At 44.9% G+C, this 21,009-nt stretch overlaps 1 protein-coding gene across 1 annotated transcript in view; it reads left to right on the top strand.

Annotated features, from left to right (window-relative positions):
* Positions 1–21,009, top strand: part of LOC148506609 (complement factor B-like) — a 77,848-nt gene that overhangs the window by 15,967 nt on the left and 40,872 nt on the right. Inside the window, exons 3-8 of the mRNA XM_088446570.1 lie at positions 811–996; positions 3,085–3,258; positions 8,079–8,174; positions 13,334–13,467; positions 17,235–17,373; positions 19,402–19,533. Coding sequence (XP_088302696.1) covers positions 811–996; positions 3,085–3,258; positions 8,079–8,174; positions 13,334–13,467; positions 17,235–17,373; positions 19,402–19,533 — 861 coding nt within the window. The remainder of the gene's footprint in view (positions 1–810; positions 997–3,084; positions 3,259–8,078; positions 8,175–13,333; positions 13,468–17,234; positions 17,374–19,401; positions 19,534–21,009) is intronic.

The raw sequence follows: 21,009 nt of genomic DNA, 5'->3' as shown, positions 1-21,009 counted from the left end.
ACTTCCAAGTGACTGGACCAAAATTTTTTTTTTTTAATTTGAATCCGCTCACCAAACAATTCCAAAACAAACCTGCTTCTTCAGCTCAGTTCAGGTCTGTGGGTCGTGCATCATTTGCCATTCGAATATTTCCCAAACTCCTTAGATTTGGTAGTAGCTATGAAAAGCTGCAACTGGTGACTAGATAAAGAGTAGAACTGGAAACAGCACCCCAGTGAGTGCACCCCTCCGTTAGCCTGCATTTTTTTCCCTGGAACAATCCCCCCCCCGGGGACTACACTTATAGATCGCACTAATGTTGGTTTGGAAATATGGTGGGGGAACCCAAGATTGCTGGTTTCCTTACTGTAGTGCCATCTGCCCTAGGTGACAAAGTCTACTGCTGGTTGCAGCAATTTCAGTGGAACCCAGATTGTATCACTCACTACCAGCATAGACATGTGGCTCTAGTTTTGGTATGTGGAGGGATACATGCTCTTTAAACACAATGCCAGGTGAGATAGCTGCAAGTTACAAATCCACCATGTGTGTCAGGCTTGGAACCCAGCAAACAAGCTGTGTCTTCTTGCTTTATACTGGACCTATTATGTACACCCAGAGGTGCAGTGATGATTCAGTGTCAGTGATTCCTAGCTATTCAGAAGGTTGTATTCATTTTACTATTAATGTCTGAAGAAAGGTAAAGAATCCACTTTAAGTACTAAGTTTCTGCCCCGTCTCTCCAAAATTCCTGTAGACACCCATTTGAATTATATTCACTTTTCATTCAATGCAATCTAATCCTATTATTCTTTTTTTTAACCGAAATAGTTGTTCAGTGTCCCAGACCGGCTATGTTTGAGGGTGGAGAAAGCTTTCCTCGCAAACGAAAATTTTTGGTGGGCGACGTCCTGAACTTTGAGTGCTGGGATGGATTTAAAATGTTTGGCCCAGGAAGTCACACATGCCTGGAGAATGGAAAATGGAGCGGGAAACTCACTATATGTGATAATCAAGGTACTGTAAGTGTAACACCCCTTTTCTCAATTCAGGAACGAGTGACACGGTTATGTACAATGTGTGTGTCCTCACTTACTCCCCTGTTCTCAGTAGGGCAGTGCCAGGGCCGCAACTATGGGGGGGCTAAGGGGGCACGTGACCCTGTTGCTGGTCTTTAGGGGGTGCCAGGGAGAGGCTGTCGGGAGGCTAGGTTTGCTGCTCTTGTTTGGAGTCGCATCCCGGCCTTGAGAGGCACAGAGACACAGTCAGTCTAATGTGGTGGTGGTCGCAAGCCAATCGGTGCTCACGGACCGGCAGCCAATCAGCAGAGGCTGACAGTCCATGAGCTCCAATTGGTTCGAGAGCAGCGCCACATTACAATGACGGCAGTACTGACAGTTCCCCAGGGTGTGGCAGCCCCACCCCGAGCCACTCCGAGCTCACCCACTGCACGGCCCTGGCAGGTAAGAGAAGGGAGATGGGGCCTTAATGTGGCTTAATGTAAAAGAGGTCTTACTGTGGCATAATGTGTAAGGGGCCTTACTGTGGCATAATATGTAAGGGGCCTTACTGTGGCATAATGTGTAAGGGGCCTTACTGTGGCATAATGTGTAAAGGGCCTTACTGTGGCATAATATGTAAGGGGCTTTACTGTGGCATAATGTGTAAGGGGCCATACTGTGGCATAATATGTAAGGGGCCTTACTGTGGCATAATGTGTAAGGGGCCTTACTGTGGCATAATGTGTAAGGGGCCTTACTGTGGCATAATGTGTAAGAGGCCTTACTGTGGCATAATATGTAAGGGGCCTTACTGTGGTATAATGTGTAAGAGGCCTTACTGTGGCATAATATGTAAGGGGCCATGCTGTGGTATAATGTGTAAGAGGCCTTACTGTGGCATAATGTGTAAGAGGCCTTACTGTGGTATAATATGTAAGGGGCCATACTGTGACATAATGTATGTGAGAATGTCCAAATTCGGAACCACTTTGCAAGTACAGGGGCGTATTAACACCACTGCATATGGGCCCGCTCCTCTGAGCAGCGCCCGCCCCCTCTCCCCCGCCAACTCCTGCAACTTTACTTGTGCTTGCAAGCAGGTCCATCCTCCTCCTCCAAGGCACCATCTTCCCAGTGATATTCGGGAAGATGGCACATGCACAGAAGAGAGTAAAGGCTCGTGAAGATGTCGCTGGGAAAATGGCACCGTGGAGGGACCTTGCTGGCACAAGGTAAGTATACTATGGGTGTAAGGGGCCCATGTGCACCAGACACCCTGTAAAAGTTATAAATACAGATGTGTCCACATACATCTTGCCTCCGTGCGCTACAAGTTGTGTTAAACATAACGCGTGGGCACTGTGCAACCCGGTAGCACCGAGCGTCTTTTCGTACAAATTGTTACCTTCAGTGCATATACACCCGCAGTTGCACACAGAGTATAGCCATGCCGCATATCATTCTTATCAGCAGAAGCTGCTTGTTCGTCCCATTTGCATCACATTGTGAATTTGTGAACACTGCGCATTTTAAGGTAAAAAGTTGCACGAAAAGCGCTCTGCTCTTCCGAGTCGCACCATGGCATGGCACATCTAGAAGGGCTGTTTAACGCTCAGGGTAGTGAGATGTATGTGGATTGTGGACACATCAGTATACCTATACACAAGAAAGAGAAGCAGGATACAGGACTGTGCATACCTCCCAATTCTATCAATTTTAACGAGTTATCCCAATTTGCCCATTAACTTCAATATATATTTCCAAAGTGTGTTGCAGTTTTTAGCACTTTCTGTAATATTAGTGAAGCTGCTCCTCCAGTCTCATCTCAGCCAGGTACAGGGAGGGAGTGGTACCCAGGAAGGAGTCGCAGGCTGCCTTTTACAGTCACGACTGTTTGTGAATAGGTCACAGAGATAAAAAAAAAATTAAAAATCGATAATTATGTCTCAGACTGACTTGAGTAAAGCCCATTCCATTGTATGTAAAGTATAAAAGAATCGTGTACATTGACAAACAATTTTTTAGGTTGTTTCTTTCCATTTTCATTCTCACGTTTCTCTTCCTCCTGTCTCTCTATTCTTCCTCTACACCTCTCGTCACACAGAGGGAGAATGCCCCAACCCAGGAATCCCATACGGGACAGTTAAAATAGGCACGTCTTATAACATAGAGAACAGTGTGACCTATGAATGCCAGGATGGAATGAAGATGTTCGGCTCTAGCAAGAGGCAATGTACGGAGAGCAAGCATTGGTCAGGAGCGCAACCATCCTGCAGGGGTAAGAGGCTATAAATAATAGGACGCTTATATAATATATACATAAAACTTTATTATAATTATCTAGATAAACAAATATCAGACTTTATGAAATACGCCAAACTTGCTGCTAAAAATAACATAAAACCAACGCCACCGACATTTTTGAAGTAATAAGCAAAAAACACGGGGATTGTGTTAGTGGCAAGTAACGGTGAAAAGCCTGGGGACATTGGCACCTTTTGAATATTCATAAATGATCAGTTCGATGCCTAAGGTGTAAATTGTATCTTCTATATTTGAAGTGTCCATATTGAAGTATAAAGCTGCATACACACACAACGATTTTTTGAACGATTATCGTTAAACGATATCGTTTAACGATAATCGTTTAAAAAAATCGTTCACTTTCTGAGTCAAACGATGAACGATTATCGTTCATGCACGTTCACGTTTGTAGTTTGTAGTTCAGTCAGGGAATATGCAAAAATTGTTTGTAGTTCAAAAAAATCGTTCATTACACTTTAAAAAATCTGACAGATAATCGTTCATAAAAATCGTTGGTAACAAAATCGTTGTGTGTGTATGCAGCTTTATGGAGCGTACACACGGCCAGATTTGTCAGATGAACGATTGAATGGTTTGAACGATTTGAATGATTTTACCAAAGATTTGAACGGTTTGAACGATTTTTGACTGCATTAAAATGAATGGAATCGTCCAAGTCTGACTGCAAACACATCAGATGTCAGATATCGTTATCTGACCATCGGGAACGCGCATCGTTCAAATCGTTCATCTGACAGATCTGACAGATATGTCAGATATGTCAGATTTTCCTTCAGATATGAACGATTGAACGATTTTTTAAATCGTTATCGTTCAGATCTGAAGAAAAATCTGACTGTGTGTATGCACTATGGGGGTCATTCAGACCCGCTCGCGAGCGTCAGGACGCTCGCAAGCAGGTCGATGCTTCCCCACAGCGCATGCGCACAATGGAGGGAGCTCCGTCGTGCGCATGCGTGAGACCCAGCGAGCGACGGGCTCTCCATTGCTCTGGGTCTCGCACCAAAGGGGGCGTGCTGTCGATGTTGATTGACAGCACGACCCCTTTGGTGGGCGTGCCGGGGGCGTGCCTGCCAGACGGAGGCGTTCCCATGGGAACGCCTACCGTCTGAAGCCGGCCCCACTGACATCACTAGTGATGTCAGTGGGAGTGATTTTGGCTCTGATAGAGCCAAAATCACTACAGGGCTTGCGGCAGCGAGACCCTACCACAGGGTCTCCATCGCAAGCCCGAAGGTCGCGATGGTCAAGACCATCACGACCATCATCATGGACGCTCGCATATGCTGTGGGTGGTCACCCACAGCTATGCGAGCGGCCAGGAGGCCGCTCCATTTTCAGGGCGGAGGGCCCTGATTCGGAGCGAACGCTCTGGTCAGAGCGTTCAGCTCTGAATCAGGCCCTATAAGCAGAACAAGTCCAAGTTCTGTCAGCTGACGATGGAGCTGGAAATTAGATCAGGGTGTTCCTCCTCATCAAATGATTCTGGGAGACATGTACAGTATCAAGCAGGAAAAAATGTGGAGAAGTTGCCCAAAGCAACCAATTAGTTTACTTGTTACATCTCCCCCTCTGTGCTTTATCGCTATGTAGTCATTAAGTCAACAGTCACTATGGGGTCTATTACCAAAGCAGTGTTAGGAAACAGAATGAAAAGTGATAAGAAAGTGATAAGGTGGCAGCCAATCAGCTTCCAACTGTCATTTTACAAACACAGCCTGTGAGATGACAGTTGGGAGCTGATTGCCTGGCACCTTATCACTTTCTTATCACTTTTCAATCTGTCTCCTAACACTGCTTAGCAAATAGACCCCTATGTGTGATATATGGAAAAAAAGTGCAATCTAGTGTATTATCTTAAAGGTTTATTAAATAATTACACAGGTAAAATACAAGAACATTTAAAGATAAGGGAGTCTATTTACTAAACCTTGGATGGAGATAAATTGAACAGAGATAAAGTACCAGCCAATCCGCTCCCAACTGCCATGTCACAGGCTGTGTTTGAAAACTGACAGTTAGGAGCTGGTTGGTTGGTACTTTATCTCCGTCCACTTTATCTTTATACAAGGCTTAGCAAAGCTCTGTACTAACTACTCAGCTCCTAACTGTAATTTTTAAAACACAGTCCCCACTTTTCAATGAAGCATAACCCCTTTAGCACTCGCTAAATGGGTTATGTCCTTGTTTTTCTGGATTTAACAACAGCGGTAATCTAAGATTACCGCTATTTGTCACACCATCGTTCTCGCCATTTTTAGATGCAGAGAGCAATGCAGTCCCCATTGACGGCAATGAGGACCCGGCGCTGCCTTTCCGGCTTCAGCGAAGCCTTACCAGGCACTGCCGGGTCCTCATGTCATGCACATGCGCAGACGGATCATCGCACATACGCATTACACTGGAGCCCCGTCATTGGCAGTATTAGGCTGCCAGCAACCCAGCGGAGGGCCTCGCAGATAATGAGGACTTTGCTGGACTTTGCGGGACCTTGCCGGAAGGGTAAGTATTGGTAAATACCAGTGGATTTTTCGTTTATATCACAGTGATGCTAAACAAAAAATGGTGCTGATATTTGTCTTCGTTGATAAATGGGGCGCTGATTGGTTAGTACCCCCAATTTAATATAACAAAGTAGAAAGAAAAAAAAGGGAATGTTTGTGGTAACCCTACCTGAAAGTGATGTGAGATAATAATAGTAAGGGGTAAATTTACTAAGAACCGTGTTTGGTTGAGATTGCCATCTCGGGTGTGTTTTTCAATTTTTTTAAACTCGCAAATTTACTAAAGGAAAACTCGAGAGAGATTTGAAAATCTCCGGTGGGATTATGCAATCATGAATAAATACACCATTGGCCAAACTCGCAAGTACTATCCATGGAAAATATATAACTAGGGAATTTACCAAAAATCGTGATTATACTGACGGGTGTAATTCAGCAAACTAGGTCCTCCTTAGAAGTTTTAAATAGACTGCCCTCTGAGCTGCGAGTTTGGCAGAAACATACACAGATCAGTGTGATCTGTGTATGTTTCTGCCTGTAATAACTATCTAAAGAGCTAATGTTTAAAAAAAAAAAAACAATTACGTAGGGTCCCCCCCAAAAAGCATAACCAGCCCCGGGCTCCTGAGCCAGTCCTGGTTCTAAAATTACAGGGAAAAAAATGACGTGGGGTTCCCCCTTTTTTTAAAACCAGCACTGGACTCAATTCTAGCGGTGGTGTAATGCCACAGACAGGGGACCTTTTTAACACCCCAAGCTAGTCAGCCAAAGTCAGTGATCTCAGGGGAAGTAGGAACCCCCTAAAAAAGGGTCCCCCCTCTCCCAAGCACCCTAGGCTTATGCTGAAGCCCAGCGCTCTTCCCTGCACCCTTGGCCGGTGGGTGCAGGGGTAATAGTGTGCAATTTAGAATTATACTATTGTTTTTTTTACAGTGGAACTACAGGTGCCAGCAGGCGGCCGGCACCTGTACTCCCACTGTAAAAAAAAATAGTAAAAACAGTGCATACACATCATAGAAAGTAAAAGTTTATTACACATCTAACACACTCACACTTACTTATCTTCTACCAGATGTTCACATACCCTTCTCCAGTAGGTATCCCAAGAGTTTACCTGTGAAAAAAAATCCAATACTCACCTACCTCCTGGCGTAGTTTCGGTCCCCTTCTCCTGTAGGCTCCATGGGACTTGGCAAAAAAAAAGAGTACCTGAGCCATCGGACATATAGAGATGTTTGTGCTAACACAGACATCTCTACCGCATTGAATGCACAGCAGGCTTCTGTCATGCTCCGGGACTGCAGAGCGGCCTCTGATTGGCTGTGACCGACATGTCTGACAGTCAACAGCATGTGGGTCACAGCCAATCAGCAGCCGCTAACTGTAGAGTGGCCTCTGATTGGCTGGAGGCACCGAAGAATGCCAGAAACCACTCGGTCTCTGTCATTCAGCATGGTAGAGATGTATGTTAACACATACATCTCTACATATCTGGTATGGATCAGGTACCCGTGGAGCCTACAGGAGAAGGGGACTGAAGCTACGCCAGGAGGTAGGTGAGTATTGGATTTTTTTTCACAAGTAAACCCGTGGGATACCTACTGCACAAGGGGACATCAACATTTGGCAGAAGGTAAGTATATGTGAGTGTGTAATAAACTTTTAAATTCTATGGTGTGTTTGTACTGTTTTTTTTTGGGGGGGGGGGATATTGACTGCATCCCGTTCTTTCACCTGTGTGGTGACACCGCACCCCAACCCCTATTTACAGCCCTGTCTGCGGCAACATGTTTCGACTCATAGGGAGTTTTTTTTTTATATACTTTGCAGTATATAGAACCATGTATCAAACAGGGAGTGTTTCAGATCACAGATGCTGGTGATCAGTGAATTGTTTAAAACCATCTCAAAATGCAATAAAAACAATAAATAATACACAAGTAGATTATTCTCTTATACATACATTAAAGGCTTAAAACAGTCCTTAATGGTGGGGAAATGAAGACTAGACTAGTGATAATTAGCATCCTCCACTAACAAATTGGAACAATAAGTGTGGAAGCCATACTTTTATTATTATTATTATTATTATTATTATTATTATTATTATTATTATTATTATTATTAATAATAATAATAAGGTGTGCATTGGTGATTCCAGGAAAGGAGCCTGTGTGCTTACACGTACCATGAAAGAAGATATGTACTTATCACTCCTCAGTGGTAAAAAGTGATTGATGTATCTCTGACTGGACTCTCTCTTCTACAGAATGGTACACGTATGACACCCCCAAGGAGGTGGCCTCCAGTTTATCATCCTCACTTTCTGAAACAATTGAATCATCTGACCCAGATAAAGTGGAAGGTAGGAGAAAAAACATTTTGTTATTTTTATGATCTTTTATTTTTAAGGCACCATGTACATGTACGTTGATACATCTTTTGAACAATACAGAGCAATAAACTGATAAAATAGGTAAGACGTGGACAATGGCGAGTGCTGGCTAGCTCCATTCATCCTGATAGGTAAGTTTAGGTGAGTCTCAGGGAGCGGTAGAATGTTCAATACTCAGGGAAACTGTACCCAGCGATGGGCAAGCACACAGAGTCAGAGTTACTGATAGGGACTAGGAGGCAAGAGATAATGAGCACTGGAAGCAAGGATAGTGCAAAGTATGAACATGGGGAAGAAGGGCCTTGGCCATAAGAGTTTACATGCTAAGAGAAGAGGAGAACTGAGGAGAATAGAAGGACAACATTATAATGGAGAGCCAAGGGTAGGGGTGGTACTGTAGGATCAAATGAATAGGACTGTTTTGATTGAATGTTTAAAGATGGTGAGATTGGCACTCTGACTAGGTGAGGAAGTGAGTTCCAGAGGAGGGAAGCTGAGCAGTAGAAATCTTGGAGGCTGGCATGAGAAGAGATAACCAGGGTGGAGTTTAGGCTGCAATCAGAGGAAGAGAAGAGGGGGCTGGAGGTACTGTGGAAATAAATGGGGTTAGAGAGGTAGGAGGGCACAGAGTGAAAAAAAAAATCCTTTATAAGTGAGGGTCAGGAGTTAAAATTTAATTCAGAAGGGGATTTGGAGCCAATGAAGGTTGCATATGGGGACTGGGAGACAGATGTAGAGCTGTTAGAAAGGAAAATGCAGTGGGTAGCTATGTTAAGGATAGGTTAAATCAGAGAGAGACAGGAGATAAGGGTTCTGATGGCATCAGGGGTGATAAAGGATCTGATCTTAGAGATGTTTCATAGGTGGACATGGCAAGAGGGAGACATGTGGTTAAGATAGGAGTCAAGAATGGCACACAGGAAGGAGGCTTTAGCAAGAGAGAGAGAGTGGAGAGTATGGGGCTTTTGAAGGGATGAAGACAATGAGTTAGTTTTGGACATGTTTAATTTCAGAAAACATAGGGACATCCAGTATGAGATGGCAGAGTGGTAGGAAGAGACCTGAATGAGGACAGAGGTAATGAGATCATGGAAGGAAAGGTTTTTCAAGAGAGGAGGTGTAGAGGGAGAAGAGGAGGGACCCAAGGATGGATCTTTGCGGAAAGTGACAGGTAGAGGAAGAGCGGAGGTGAAGTTAGAGGTAGAGACAGAAAAGTCAGTGAGGTAAGAGGGAAACCATGAGAGGACAGATTCACAGAGTCCAATGGAATGGAGAGTTTGAAGGAGTGGGTGATCAACAGTGTCAAAGGCAGAAGATAGGTTGAGAAGCATGAGAATGGAAAAGTGACCAAAAAGGTAGGGGAGTAGAAATTCCCATATTAGAACAATCTGTGTTCACATAATTTATGTGATCCCTGTATATTTTCTATTTTAATAATTCCATCAAGATATTCCAGAATTACATTACACTTAGGGGTTTGTGAAGTTGTTTGTGGAAACATAACTTTTATTGCATACCTTTTTAAAATTAATTAAGAGATTCAAATTGCTGATCTGTACCAGTCATTGGTCTCAATTTAAAGTTCCAAATGTGTTCTATTCACCCTCAATAGAACCCAAAAAAATGAACCAAAATCATACATAAGCATTCCTATTGGCCAAAACATGTCACATGCACTATATTAGCCACAAACACCTTCATCTCAGTGCTAATTTGCATTTCCACAATTTTTAAAAACTCATTGCTATGCCTAAATGCCTGATTTATACAACCAAAGTGCACCACATGCCTCTCTTACATGTTTTGTTTCATCATATTACATTTTCAGACAATTCTATATGATTTAAAATAAAAAAAGAACTGTTCTCATGGGTATACTGACAAATGACGGGCAGCACAGATGGTGTAATGGTTAGCATTACTGCCTCACAGCACTGAGGTCTTGGGTTTGATTCCCACCATGGCCCTACCTGTGCGGAGTTTGTATATTCTCCATGTGCTTGCGTGGGTTTCCTCCGGGTTCTCCGGTTTCCTCCCACACGGAAAAAAAATATATATACTGGTAGGTTAATTGGCTCCCAACAAAAATTAACACTAGTGTGTATGTGTGTGTGCATGTGATGGGGAATATAGATTGTAAGCTACACTGGGGCAGGGACTGATGTGAGTGGCCAAATATTCTCTGTAAAGTGCTGCGGAATATGTGTGCGCTATATAAATAACTGGAAATAAATAAATAATAAATAAATAAAATGATGATTTTGGGTCGATTTTGGAATCGACTGTTAGTAAATAAGATTTTTCTACTGATGGCTATGGGGAAGTACCAATGGTCTATTTGAAATTCTAGTTATGTGTGAAGTCTAATGTCTGGGGATTTTGAGTCGGTTTTTCCTTTTGTAAATACCTGATTGTCAAAATCATCAATTCACCTCAAAATCACCATAAAATAGAATGGAACTGAAAATCAACCCTTAGCAAATTTACCCCCTAAACTCACATAGCTAATGAAAAGCAACTATCCCACTGACAGATGTGGTGCACTATCTACAACACTTCACAGTATAGAATAACAGTATTTGGTGACTATCCCTTCCTACTCTCCTTGTTCATACAGCATACAATCTACAGAATTCAGGTTCAGTTGTCATTCAGGTAAATCTGTATCACCCTAAGGGGCCTATTTATCAATCTTATTTTTCCTAAAAAAATATATAAAAGGTTGTTTTCACACCCTTTTCACATTATTTTAGTACCATATACATTTATTAAAGGGCAATTGGAGTAATTATTGTTAAAAAAAAAAACTACTCCAAGCCCTTCAATTCACATACTTGTAATGGGAAATGTGATCTGCTCAGATTCACTAAAAATAAATCGTGATAATAATGCCATCTTATCCAGGATTTCCCCCAGTTCCCAGACTCCTGCCCCACTCTGACAGGCAGGGCAGAGCAGGGAGCCGGCCCCAGTGACCAGCTGTGAGGTCCTTTCACTGGGGCTCCGGTCAGCTGATCTCCTGGTTCTTGCACTGTGACCCTGGTCAGCTGACCGATGCAGATAAGAGAGGGTGGGGGGATAGCAGGCAGGTGAGATCGCGAGGAGTTGGTGGTGTAGCGGTAGCCGGCGGTGCTTGCGCAGAAAACTTCTCATGGTATTTTTTGCAAAACAAAAACAAACATGAAAAGTGTGCAGGGAGGATTTGCAGGGACAGGGTTTTATTGCAAGCTCTGTCCCTGCATGCGATTTTTGATACATCCTTGTGAATTTATCACAGCCAGTCTGTATCAGAGATGCGGATTGTGATAAATATGCCCATAAATATATTCGGCTGCTGTTTCTGTGTGTCATTGCCAAGGCTGTACCTTGTTTTGTGTTCGAGTACTCGCCAGTCTACAAGGACTCAGCATAAACCTGCATTCGCATGTATTGTTCTGTAAATCTCCCTTTTGGCATTGCTAGTAGAGGGGCAGGAGTCTCTGTGTTTGGGTTCTGTACACACAATGAATCGTAACACTCCATAACCCGTAATGCATGAGGACAAACAAGTGATGGTGAATCATCTGGGATGTGAGGAACATCATTGTCAGCATCCATTGTCCATGATGTCCTATTAGAGTGTTCAGATAAGCTGTCTAAACTTATTATTATTGTACGTTTGTAATTATCTTGTCCTAGTAAAGTGTCAATTGCTTTGTTGAGTGCACTATGGCCCTCATTCAGAGCCGTACGCTCTGAGCAGAGCGCACGCTCTGCATGAGGGCCGGGCTCCTTTTTCATGGAGCGTCCTCCTGGACGCTCGTATAGCTGTGGGTCACCACCCACAGGCTATACGAGCGTGCATTTTGATGGCCGCGATGGTCGTGACCATCGCGACCATCGAAATTGCGAGCCGGAGCCTGCGGTTGAGGTTTTCAACCGCAAGCTCCGGAGTGATTTTGGCTCTATCAGAGCCAAAATCACTCCCACTGACATCACTAGTGATGTCAGTGGGCCGGCTTCTGACGGGAGGCGTTCCCGTGGGAACGCCCCCGTCAGGGAGGCACGCCCCCGGCACGCCCACCAAAGGGGGCGTGCTGTCAATCAACATTGACAGCACGCCCCCTTTGATCGGACACAACGAGCGAAGGAAAGTCCTTCGCTCGTCGTGTCTGGCGCATGCGCACGACGGAGCTTCCTCCGTCGTGCGCATGCTCAGTGCAGACCATCGACCCACTTGCGAGCGTACAGCCGCTCGCGAGTGGGTCTGAATCAGGCCCTATGATGCTTATTTTCACCCTTTCTTTGAGGTGATTTGTAGATATGTTTGGAGATATTTGTGAGCATATAGAGTCTTTGGAAGAAATTTCTGTTGTACTATTTTATGTTTGGTTAGGGCCCACGCTATTTTTTGGGATTTTATTGCTCAAGTGTGAGGCCTCACTTCCTGAGAAATCCCTGGCCTCAGCTAACTAGTAGGGGGTGCTGAATGCTTTGGTAGGGGGACCCAGTGAGGCGTTTGCCCCTGCTGTGGCATTACACCCCCGCCAGATAGAGCCCGATGCTGGTTGTGTAAAATACGGGGGACCCCTATGTTTCCCCCCCCCCTGTATTTTCAAAACCAGAACTGGCTCAAAAAAGCCTGGTGCTGGTTGTGCTTGGAGGGGGGGATCGGGGGAAGAGTTCTCAGGCATTTGTTTTTTCCAATTTTTAACACTTTATTAATTTACATTTACACACAGAGAAGCACAGCCCAGATCACACTCATCTGTGCAGGCTTCTGCAAACACACTGTTTAGTGGTCAAAATTGACTGGAAATCACTGGAAATGAAAGTGATCAAGGTTAATATTGCCATAGGAACAAAAAGAGGCCCAAATTATGTGATTTTAGCTGTTTTTATTTAAAACAAATTTTAAAAAAACATCCACGGGGGTCGGTGCACATCTCTACAATAAATATACAAATAACAAAACAATAAAGAAGGTTATTCATTTTATTTGACAAGTTGTCGGAGTGCTGCCTTTCACTGCTTTCTCTCTCTCTCTCTCTCTCTCTCTCTCTCTCTCAAATCAAAAATTTTGTTTCACTGTCTTTCCCTCTTCTCCCAACCATTATCCATTCATAATTTTTCTCATGTTTTTCCCACAGGTACAGAAGATCGTAAAGTACATATAACAGAAGGCGGCCTCATGAACATTTTCATCCTCATAGATGCTTCAAAAAGTGTAGGGAGTAGCAACTTTAAAACTGCAAAGCAAAGCAGCAAAATATTCATAGATAAGGTATGGAATGTGGCATGCCACCAGCAAGGACAGAAAGTATAGGTGAATGGGGATGAATATATGTTCAGATATAATTTATTCTCTATGTTTCTACAAGCACCCTATTGCATGAGGAATAATTGACCCATTACATTTTCTAGGTTTTCGACAACAATCTTCATCCCAAATACACATACTATAAGCAAATATGAGAAAGTCCAGAGGGCATAGAGAATTGCCCTATTGCTATTGACCCTAGGGGGCCCACATATTTTTTTGTAGGCCCAACTCCCTGGTGATACCAGCCTGGGGCCAACTGGTCTAGGGGTGGTGGAAAATTATGGTGGTGGGGGGACCCAACACTGTGGATCTTCCCTCTGTGCTACCACTAGCCCTGTCTGGTCAAATCTAGTGCTGGTAATAGAAAAATTGGGGGGAATCCACACAAATATTTCCAATACTAGACTGGGCAGACGTGCTAGTGCTGCTTATGTTTAGATAAAGGGACCCTACATTTTTTTTCTTTAAACAATTAGTTTGTTCCCAGCAAACACTCTGGAAACTTGGAGGAATTCCTGCAAGTGTGGCTTCACAATCTGACACACATCATGGAACGGTAGGCGAGTCAGCCTCAAATTCACAACCTTTCATATTAGGTCAGTTTATGCTCTAAAAACTCACAGCAGGTTCCTTCATCCCCCCCCACCCCCCCATGTATTGTACTCAAGCATTTCAAGTTGTGTCTTTCTTCAGAGTCCCAATGAAATACCTTTGTATCTGCTCTAGCACTCCTGCAGTGTCTCCATGTATTGAACTCTTAGATTTTGGAGTTACTCCTGTCTGCAGTGCTCCAGTATCCTGTGATGTCTGCTCAGTTCCCCAAGCCCAGCAGGAATTCAAGACTAATCCTCAAAGTCCTTGCTGATCTTCAAATTCCTTCAGCAGTGCAAGAGAACTCCTCACCAGTCCTGAAATTCAGCTCACAAACACCAACATTTATCAGTCTGGCTGCAGTTTTTAACTGGTTTTTGGGGTCAATCCTTAAGGGTGATGCCTTTTCCTCAGGCTACTTGAATAAAGACATCTCTCTCCTGGAGCTCCAGGCACTGTGTCTCTCCGCAACCAATTGGCAACTTTTATCTGCTGGGGCTGCCTTGGGATCCTGACGCAGCCCATCTTGGTTTTCAGTCCCTTGCTAGTGACAGCTCCACTCTGTCTGTGGTAGCCAGTCTTGTATTATAAATCTGCCTCAAAAGAGGCTAATCACTGATAATGGTGAGGTTTATCCAGCCATTTTTCCAAGTGCTTAACCAGGTCATTGCCAGTCTGCTATTTGGATCCTGATAATCTAACAGCATCTTTCTGGCCTAACCCTGATATCGGTAGTGGCTCGAGCCGCTGCTTAGAAACTTGATGTACTTTGGTATATCTTGACAGGATTGGCCCTGGTACCAGTGCCAACATAAAACATTCTTAATATGCAATATTCATTGCATAACATATACACTGGGTTACTCGCAACGGGAAATATCCTAAGGAGAGTGAGCCTGTGAGCTTAACTTTTAACTGAATGCGTTTGTACCTGCTACTCCTGTGATCTATATGAAAAAAACCTCAAATGTTATGGTTTTGGCAAAACCACCTTTAAGTGTTTTGGTTATTTTCTGTTTTGGCTTTGGATTTATTTAAAATTGATAAAAACAGCTGACCTGCAATCCATGTTTACATGCATATAAAAAAAACCCAAGATTCGTGTTTTAAATCTGAGATCTGAACTTAAAAAGTAGACCCAAGCCGGGACTTAGGGGTGATCTCGCCGGCGTGAATCATCGCGGCAATTGGCGCACTTTACAGCAGCCCGGATTCACCAAATTTTGCTCGCAGCCCCATAGGGCAGTGAGCAAAGTTTGGCGAATTCAGGGTCTAGTCGGGCTGTGAAGGGTGTGATGTGCCGGTCCATTGCCGGCATTTTAACGCCGTTGCAACGGCACATCGCACCTTTCGCACAGAATAGGATTGATCTCATAGTTCTAAGCGAAATCCCAAAAGGTATCCAAGCCGGGACTCCATTCGACTCGGAAACCCCAAAGGTGTGTTCTATTTTCATCAAAACATACTGCATAACTTTAATTAAAAGTCCTCCTGCCTACAGTCCATTCTTTGTATGCAACCGAGTAGCAAAGTGCCTCCAAAATTCAGAGTTGGGTGCATTCGCCAGTCTGTAGCATCGGCTACCTCCCCTTCACATATCTGAGTCTGATGCAGCTGGAATACGACTGAAATTACAACAATGGCAGCACTCAATGGCAACCCAGTACTACTGCTAATGACCGGATAGTGTAGATATAAGTTCCCAAATACATTCGAGCATCTAAAGTGAAACAGACACAAATAGGAATAATTTTTTTTACCCTGACAAGACAATAATATAGTGTACATTTCGGTAGAAAGTGACTTTTAAAACACTGTTGCGACCAGGGCTATTTTTCCGGCAGAATAGGTTCAGGGACGTGATGCACTAACATAGTGGAACACTTACCGCCGTTCGCCGCATATGTACTGATCGCATATGCACTAACATATGCGATCAGTACAGCAAAGGACAGCTCTTCCAATAAGAGCTGTCCTTTGCGATCTCCGCTGCACAGTGGACTTCTGGGTTTATGCGCAGAGTGATGTGGCGGCCGCGGGGCATGCTGGGAGGGATCCGATCGGATCCCTCATACCAGCGTGATGCGGTAGAAGCCCATAGGCTTCTATAGGGTAACGCCAGCAATAGCTGGCGTTACCCTCCACGTCGGAAACCCGCCGGTAGCACATTAGTGCATACGGAATATGTGGTAAATCCCCAGAAACTGGGTTTTTACTGCATTTTTTTATTTAGTGCATCCCGCCCCTGGAACTGTGATAAATAGCCCTGATTGCAGCTATGCTAGTGATGTTGCATAAATGACCCCTGGTATATAGCAACATACTCACATGTCTTCTTGGTTGCGGAAATACACCCTGTGCCAGCCATGTCCTCCGAGCACATGACATCACATTGAGTGGACCAGGTCACATGGGCCAGCAAAAGGAGGCGTGCCTGCAGGGTGCCATTCCTGGCACCGTGCAAGCCATGTGCAGGTGCCCTGGGCTGCAACAATGCTTCTTATGGGCCTACTCACATCTCACTTTCCAATCCTGCCCTTACATGCTATGCTTTGCTATGTAACCATTTTGTCCATCAGAAATCTTTAAACCACTTGTCTTAGATGACTGTCTGCTATGGATGATTGAGTGAAAACTCTCTCACTTCACTATTTAACAAGTATTAATTAATGTCTCCAAATGAGTTGCAGCCACTGGTGCGTCTATAATGTGTGGAGGGTGTGCACACGGGAACATGTGTCCAGGGGGGGCCAACGCCACACACCCTGCAACCATAGATGGTACTTACCTGTCCATCGGTGCTGCATTAAGCATTGAGAAAATAGCACAGGTGCCAATTTCCCAGAGATCTGTGGATGCTCAGTAGAGGTGTCACGGGGAAAATGGCACAGGCGCTACATGTCCAGAGATCAGCATTTGTTACTACAGGGTCTACTCTGTACATACGCTGGGGAGAGAGGGGGAGCCCGCACAGAGGCTGCACACAGGCCACTTCCTCTCTTAATCTGCCCCTGGTTACAACAAAGTAAATGGAATGATAGAACAATAAGTTTAGGCAAACAAGATGAGGGTGTGTCTGAGTGATGCCATGATAATGTCCTGATTGGGTAAATATGCGTATATAAATGTGTTTGCAGATTGCCAGCTTTGACTTTGAACCCCGATATGCCATCATCTCTTACGCATCATACGCAAAACCTATTGTGAGGCTCTCTGACGAGGAAAGTGTAAATCCCGATCAAGTTATTGAGAAAATTAAAAAATTCAGTTATAGAGGTAAATCCGTCTATGTTCTGACTGTCTGACTTTGTTTTTTACATGATGTTGTCTAACACAAGAACAGATATAATAGGGATTATTAGTAATTGCTGGGTAACTGGATATCAAAGCAAAATAGATGTTAGTAAAAATCTGGACCCATGCCTCAGTACCACTATGTCTTCCCAGCCAATATACCCAACAACACCCAATAACCGCACATATGGCCCTATGCCTCAGTTCCACTACGTCTTCCCAGCCAATACACCCAACCACGCCCAATAACCACACATATGGGCCCATGCCTCAGTTCCACTATGTCTTCCCAGCCAATACACCCAACCACACCCAATAACCGCACACATGGACCCATGCCTCAGTTCCACTATGTCTTCCCAGCCAATATACCCAACAACACCCAATAACCGCACATATGGCCCTATGCCTCAGTTCCACTACGTCTTCCCAGCCAATACACCCAACCACGCCCAATAACCACACATATGGGCCCATGCCTCAGTTCCACTATGTCATCCCAGCCAATACACCCAACCACACCCAATAACCGCACACATGGACCCATGCCTCAGTTCCACTATGTCTTCCCAGTCAATACACCCAACAATGCCCAATAACCACACATATGGGCCCACGCCTCAGTTTCACTATGTCTTCCCAGCCATTACACCCAACCATACCCATTAACTGCACACATGGGCCTATGCCTCAGTTTCACTATGTCTTCCCAGCCATTACACCCAACCATGCCCAATAACTGCACACATGGGCCTATGCCTCAGTTCCACTATGTCTTCCCAGCCAATACACCCAACCATGCCCAATAACCGCACACATGGACCTATGCCTCAATTTCACTATGTCTTCCCAGCCAATACACCCAAGCATGCCCAATAACTGCACACATGGACCTATGCCTCAGTTCCACTATGTCTTCCCAGCAAATACACCCAACCATGCCCAATAACCGCACACATGGGCCTATGCCTTAGTTCCACTATGTCTTCCCAGCCAATACACCCAACCACGTCCAATAACCACACACATGGGCCTATGCCTCAGTTCCACTATGTCTTCCCAGCCAATACACCCAACCACGCCCAATAACCGCACACATGGGCCTATGCCTCAGTTCCACTATGTCTTCCCAGTCAATACACCCAACAATGCCCAATAATCACACATATGGGTCCACGCCTCAGTTTCACTATGTCTTCCCAGCCATTACACCCAACCATACCCATTAACTGCACACATGGGCCTATGCCTCAGTTTCACTATGTCTTCCCAGCCATTACACCCAACCATGCCCAATAACTGCACACATGGGCCTATGCCTCAGTTCCACTATGTCTTCCCAGCCAATACACCCAACCATGCCCAATAACCGCACACATGGACCTATGCCTCAATTTCACTATGTCTTCCCAGCCAATACACCCAAGCATGCCCAATAACCGCACACATGGACCTATGCCTCAGTTCCACTATGTCTTCCCAGCAAATACACCCAACCATGCCCAATAACCGCACACATGGGCCTATGCCTTAGTTCCACTATGTCTTCCCAGCCAATACACCCAACCACGTCCAATAACCACACACATGGGCCTATGCCTCAGTTCCACTATGTCTTCCCAGCCAATACACCCAACCACGCCCAATAACCGCACACATGGGCCTATGCCTCAGTTCCACTATGTCTTCCCAGCCAATACACCCAACCATGCCCAATAACTGCACATATGAGCCCATGCCTCAGTTTCACTATGTCTTCCCAGCCAATACACCCAACCACGTCCAGTAACTGCACACATGGACCCATGGGGATTTCCTTATTTATGTCTACAGGATCTTCCTCTGGCATTTTGGTCATTTATGGGCCACACACACTGTTATATTTGACCAATATATTGATTCAATTATTGCAGCAGATAGGACTCAACACTTCTCAGCAGTTTATGTGTCTTCATTATTATCACCATTCATATCGCTCATTTTCTCACCTACCCACTTTTCTATCCGCAGAGCATGAAGACAAACAAGGGACTAATACACGTGCAGCTCTGTATGAAGTCCATGCACAGCTGTCTCTGCAGCATACAAGAGACCCAGAAAAATTCATGAAGACGAGAAATGTTATTATGCTTATGACAGACGGTGAGTATGCCGCCAGAATACTACACACATTCAGTCTCAGACTAAGAGCGCAAAGCTGGTGCCACCACCTGTGCCATATACATTAGAAAATGCCTAACCCACTCAACACGCTCCACTCATACTGCCTGACTGCACATGTAATCTACACATAGCCACTCATACTGCCTACCAGCACATGTAATATACACATAGCCACTCTGGTCACCTCCTTCTGCCACCCCTCCACTCTACTCCCTGCACTATCTGACCACACCTTCCACTTTTGGCTGGTGCTCATCCTGTCCTCTCCCACCCCCCACCCCCGGGGTAGATACCATCCCAAACACCCCTCCCCATCTGCTCCTTGCCCTCCCTCTAGTCTGTCCCACCAACTGCTCTCATACTTACCAAGTTCCCAGCTCCTCTCCTCGGCCTGTCCCATCTGCCTCACAGTGGGAGCCATTGGGCCTCATTTGCAAAGTGCAAACCAGTTTAAGCTCCTCCAAGGAGCCTTGGTTTCTATCGAATGTTTATGATGCCAGGTGGGGAAATTTGCGATTTTGGCAGAAATCTGCGCCAGCCGATAGGAGGAGTGAGGACATTCTGGGCTTGATTCAGGTCCGGACACTGTTATTGGGCCTCACAAAATTTTCCAATTATCGGTAAACTGCGTATGTGAAGGACCTGCTATGTGCATGAACGGGTCCTGCCATTTTGCACATAGATCCCCCAAGACACAGCATAATTGACATGCTGTGGCATTTGGTGGGGCGGACCAGGGGCATGCCTGACCAGCGTTCCCAGAAACGGGGGCATTGCCCATTTTTTCTGGGAGTGCCAAGGTGAGGGTCTGCATTAGTGGGCGCAGATCTCCTGGCCTCGCAGGCTGCCAGGCTGAGTAAACTGAAGCTTGCTAAGACTGGCCAGGCTGCTAGTGATCCAAGGCAGCGTCTAGAGATGCTGCACTCATATCGCTATTGCTGTCAGTAGGCATCTGCTTTATTTTAATATATACTGGACGGTATTGCACAGCTGCCTCCTTGTGACTGTGCAATACCATCCGGACTTAAATCAGGCTCTCTGTACAGTGTAGGTGCACGCCTGTGCCCGGATTTACAGAGCAATGCAATAATAAGCAAATAGGGGATCATGCAGAGTTGAACGCTAGTCAGTTTTGTGGATCTATCTTGCATGTTTCCATCCTGCACATGCTGCGGATCGATTCCAGATAGATCTCTTGCACCAGGGTTAGAGCTGTTGCCAGTGCGCACTGGTCATAATGATAGCAATGAAGCCAAGCCTATGTAGAGGGGTGGTGTGGTTACCTAGATGCGTACAACTGTGCATGTGGGTGAAAATTTCTACATGCTGTATATCTCCTTATAATTTCATTTATCTACATGGCAGCCCTGATGCATGGATTAATGATGCTCAGTTGAGTAAAAACAGGAAAAAGTTGGCACCCCTGGTAGGTATTGTTAGTGGGTAATAACAGAA

The sequence above is a fragment of the Taudactylus pleione genome, unplaced genomic scaffold (assembly GCF_031769625.1).
Source record: "Taudactylus pleione unplaced genomic scaffold, aTauple2 ptg000400l, whole genome shotgun sequence".
Taxonomy (NCBI): Eukaryota; Metazoa; Chordata; class Amphibia; order Anura; family Myobatrachidae; genus Taudactylus; species Taudactylus pleione.
Note: the sequence above shows the minus strand (reverse complement) of the source record. Positions and strands in the feature narration are given on the sequence as shown.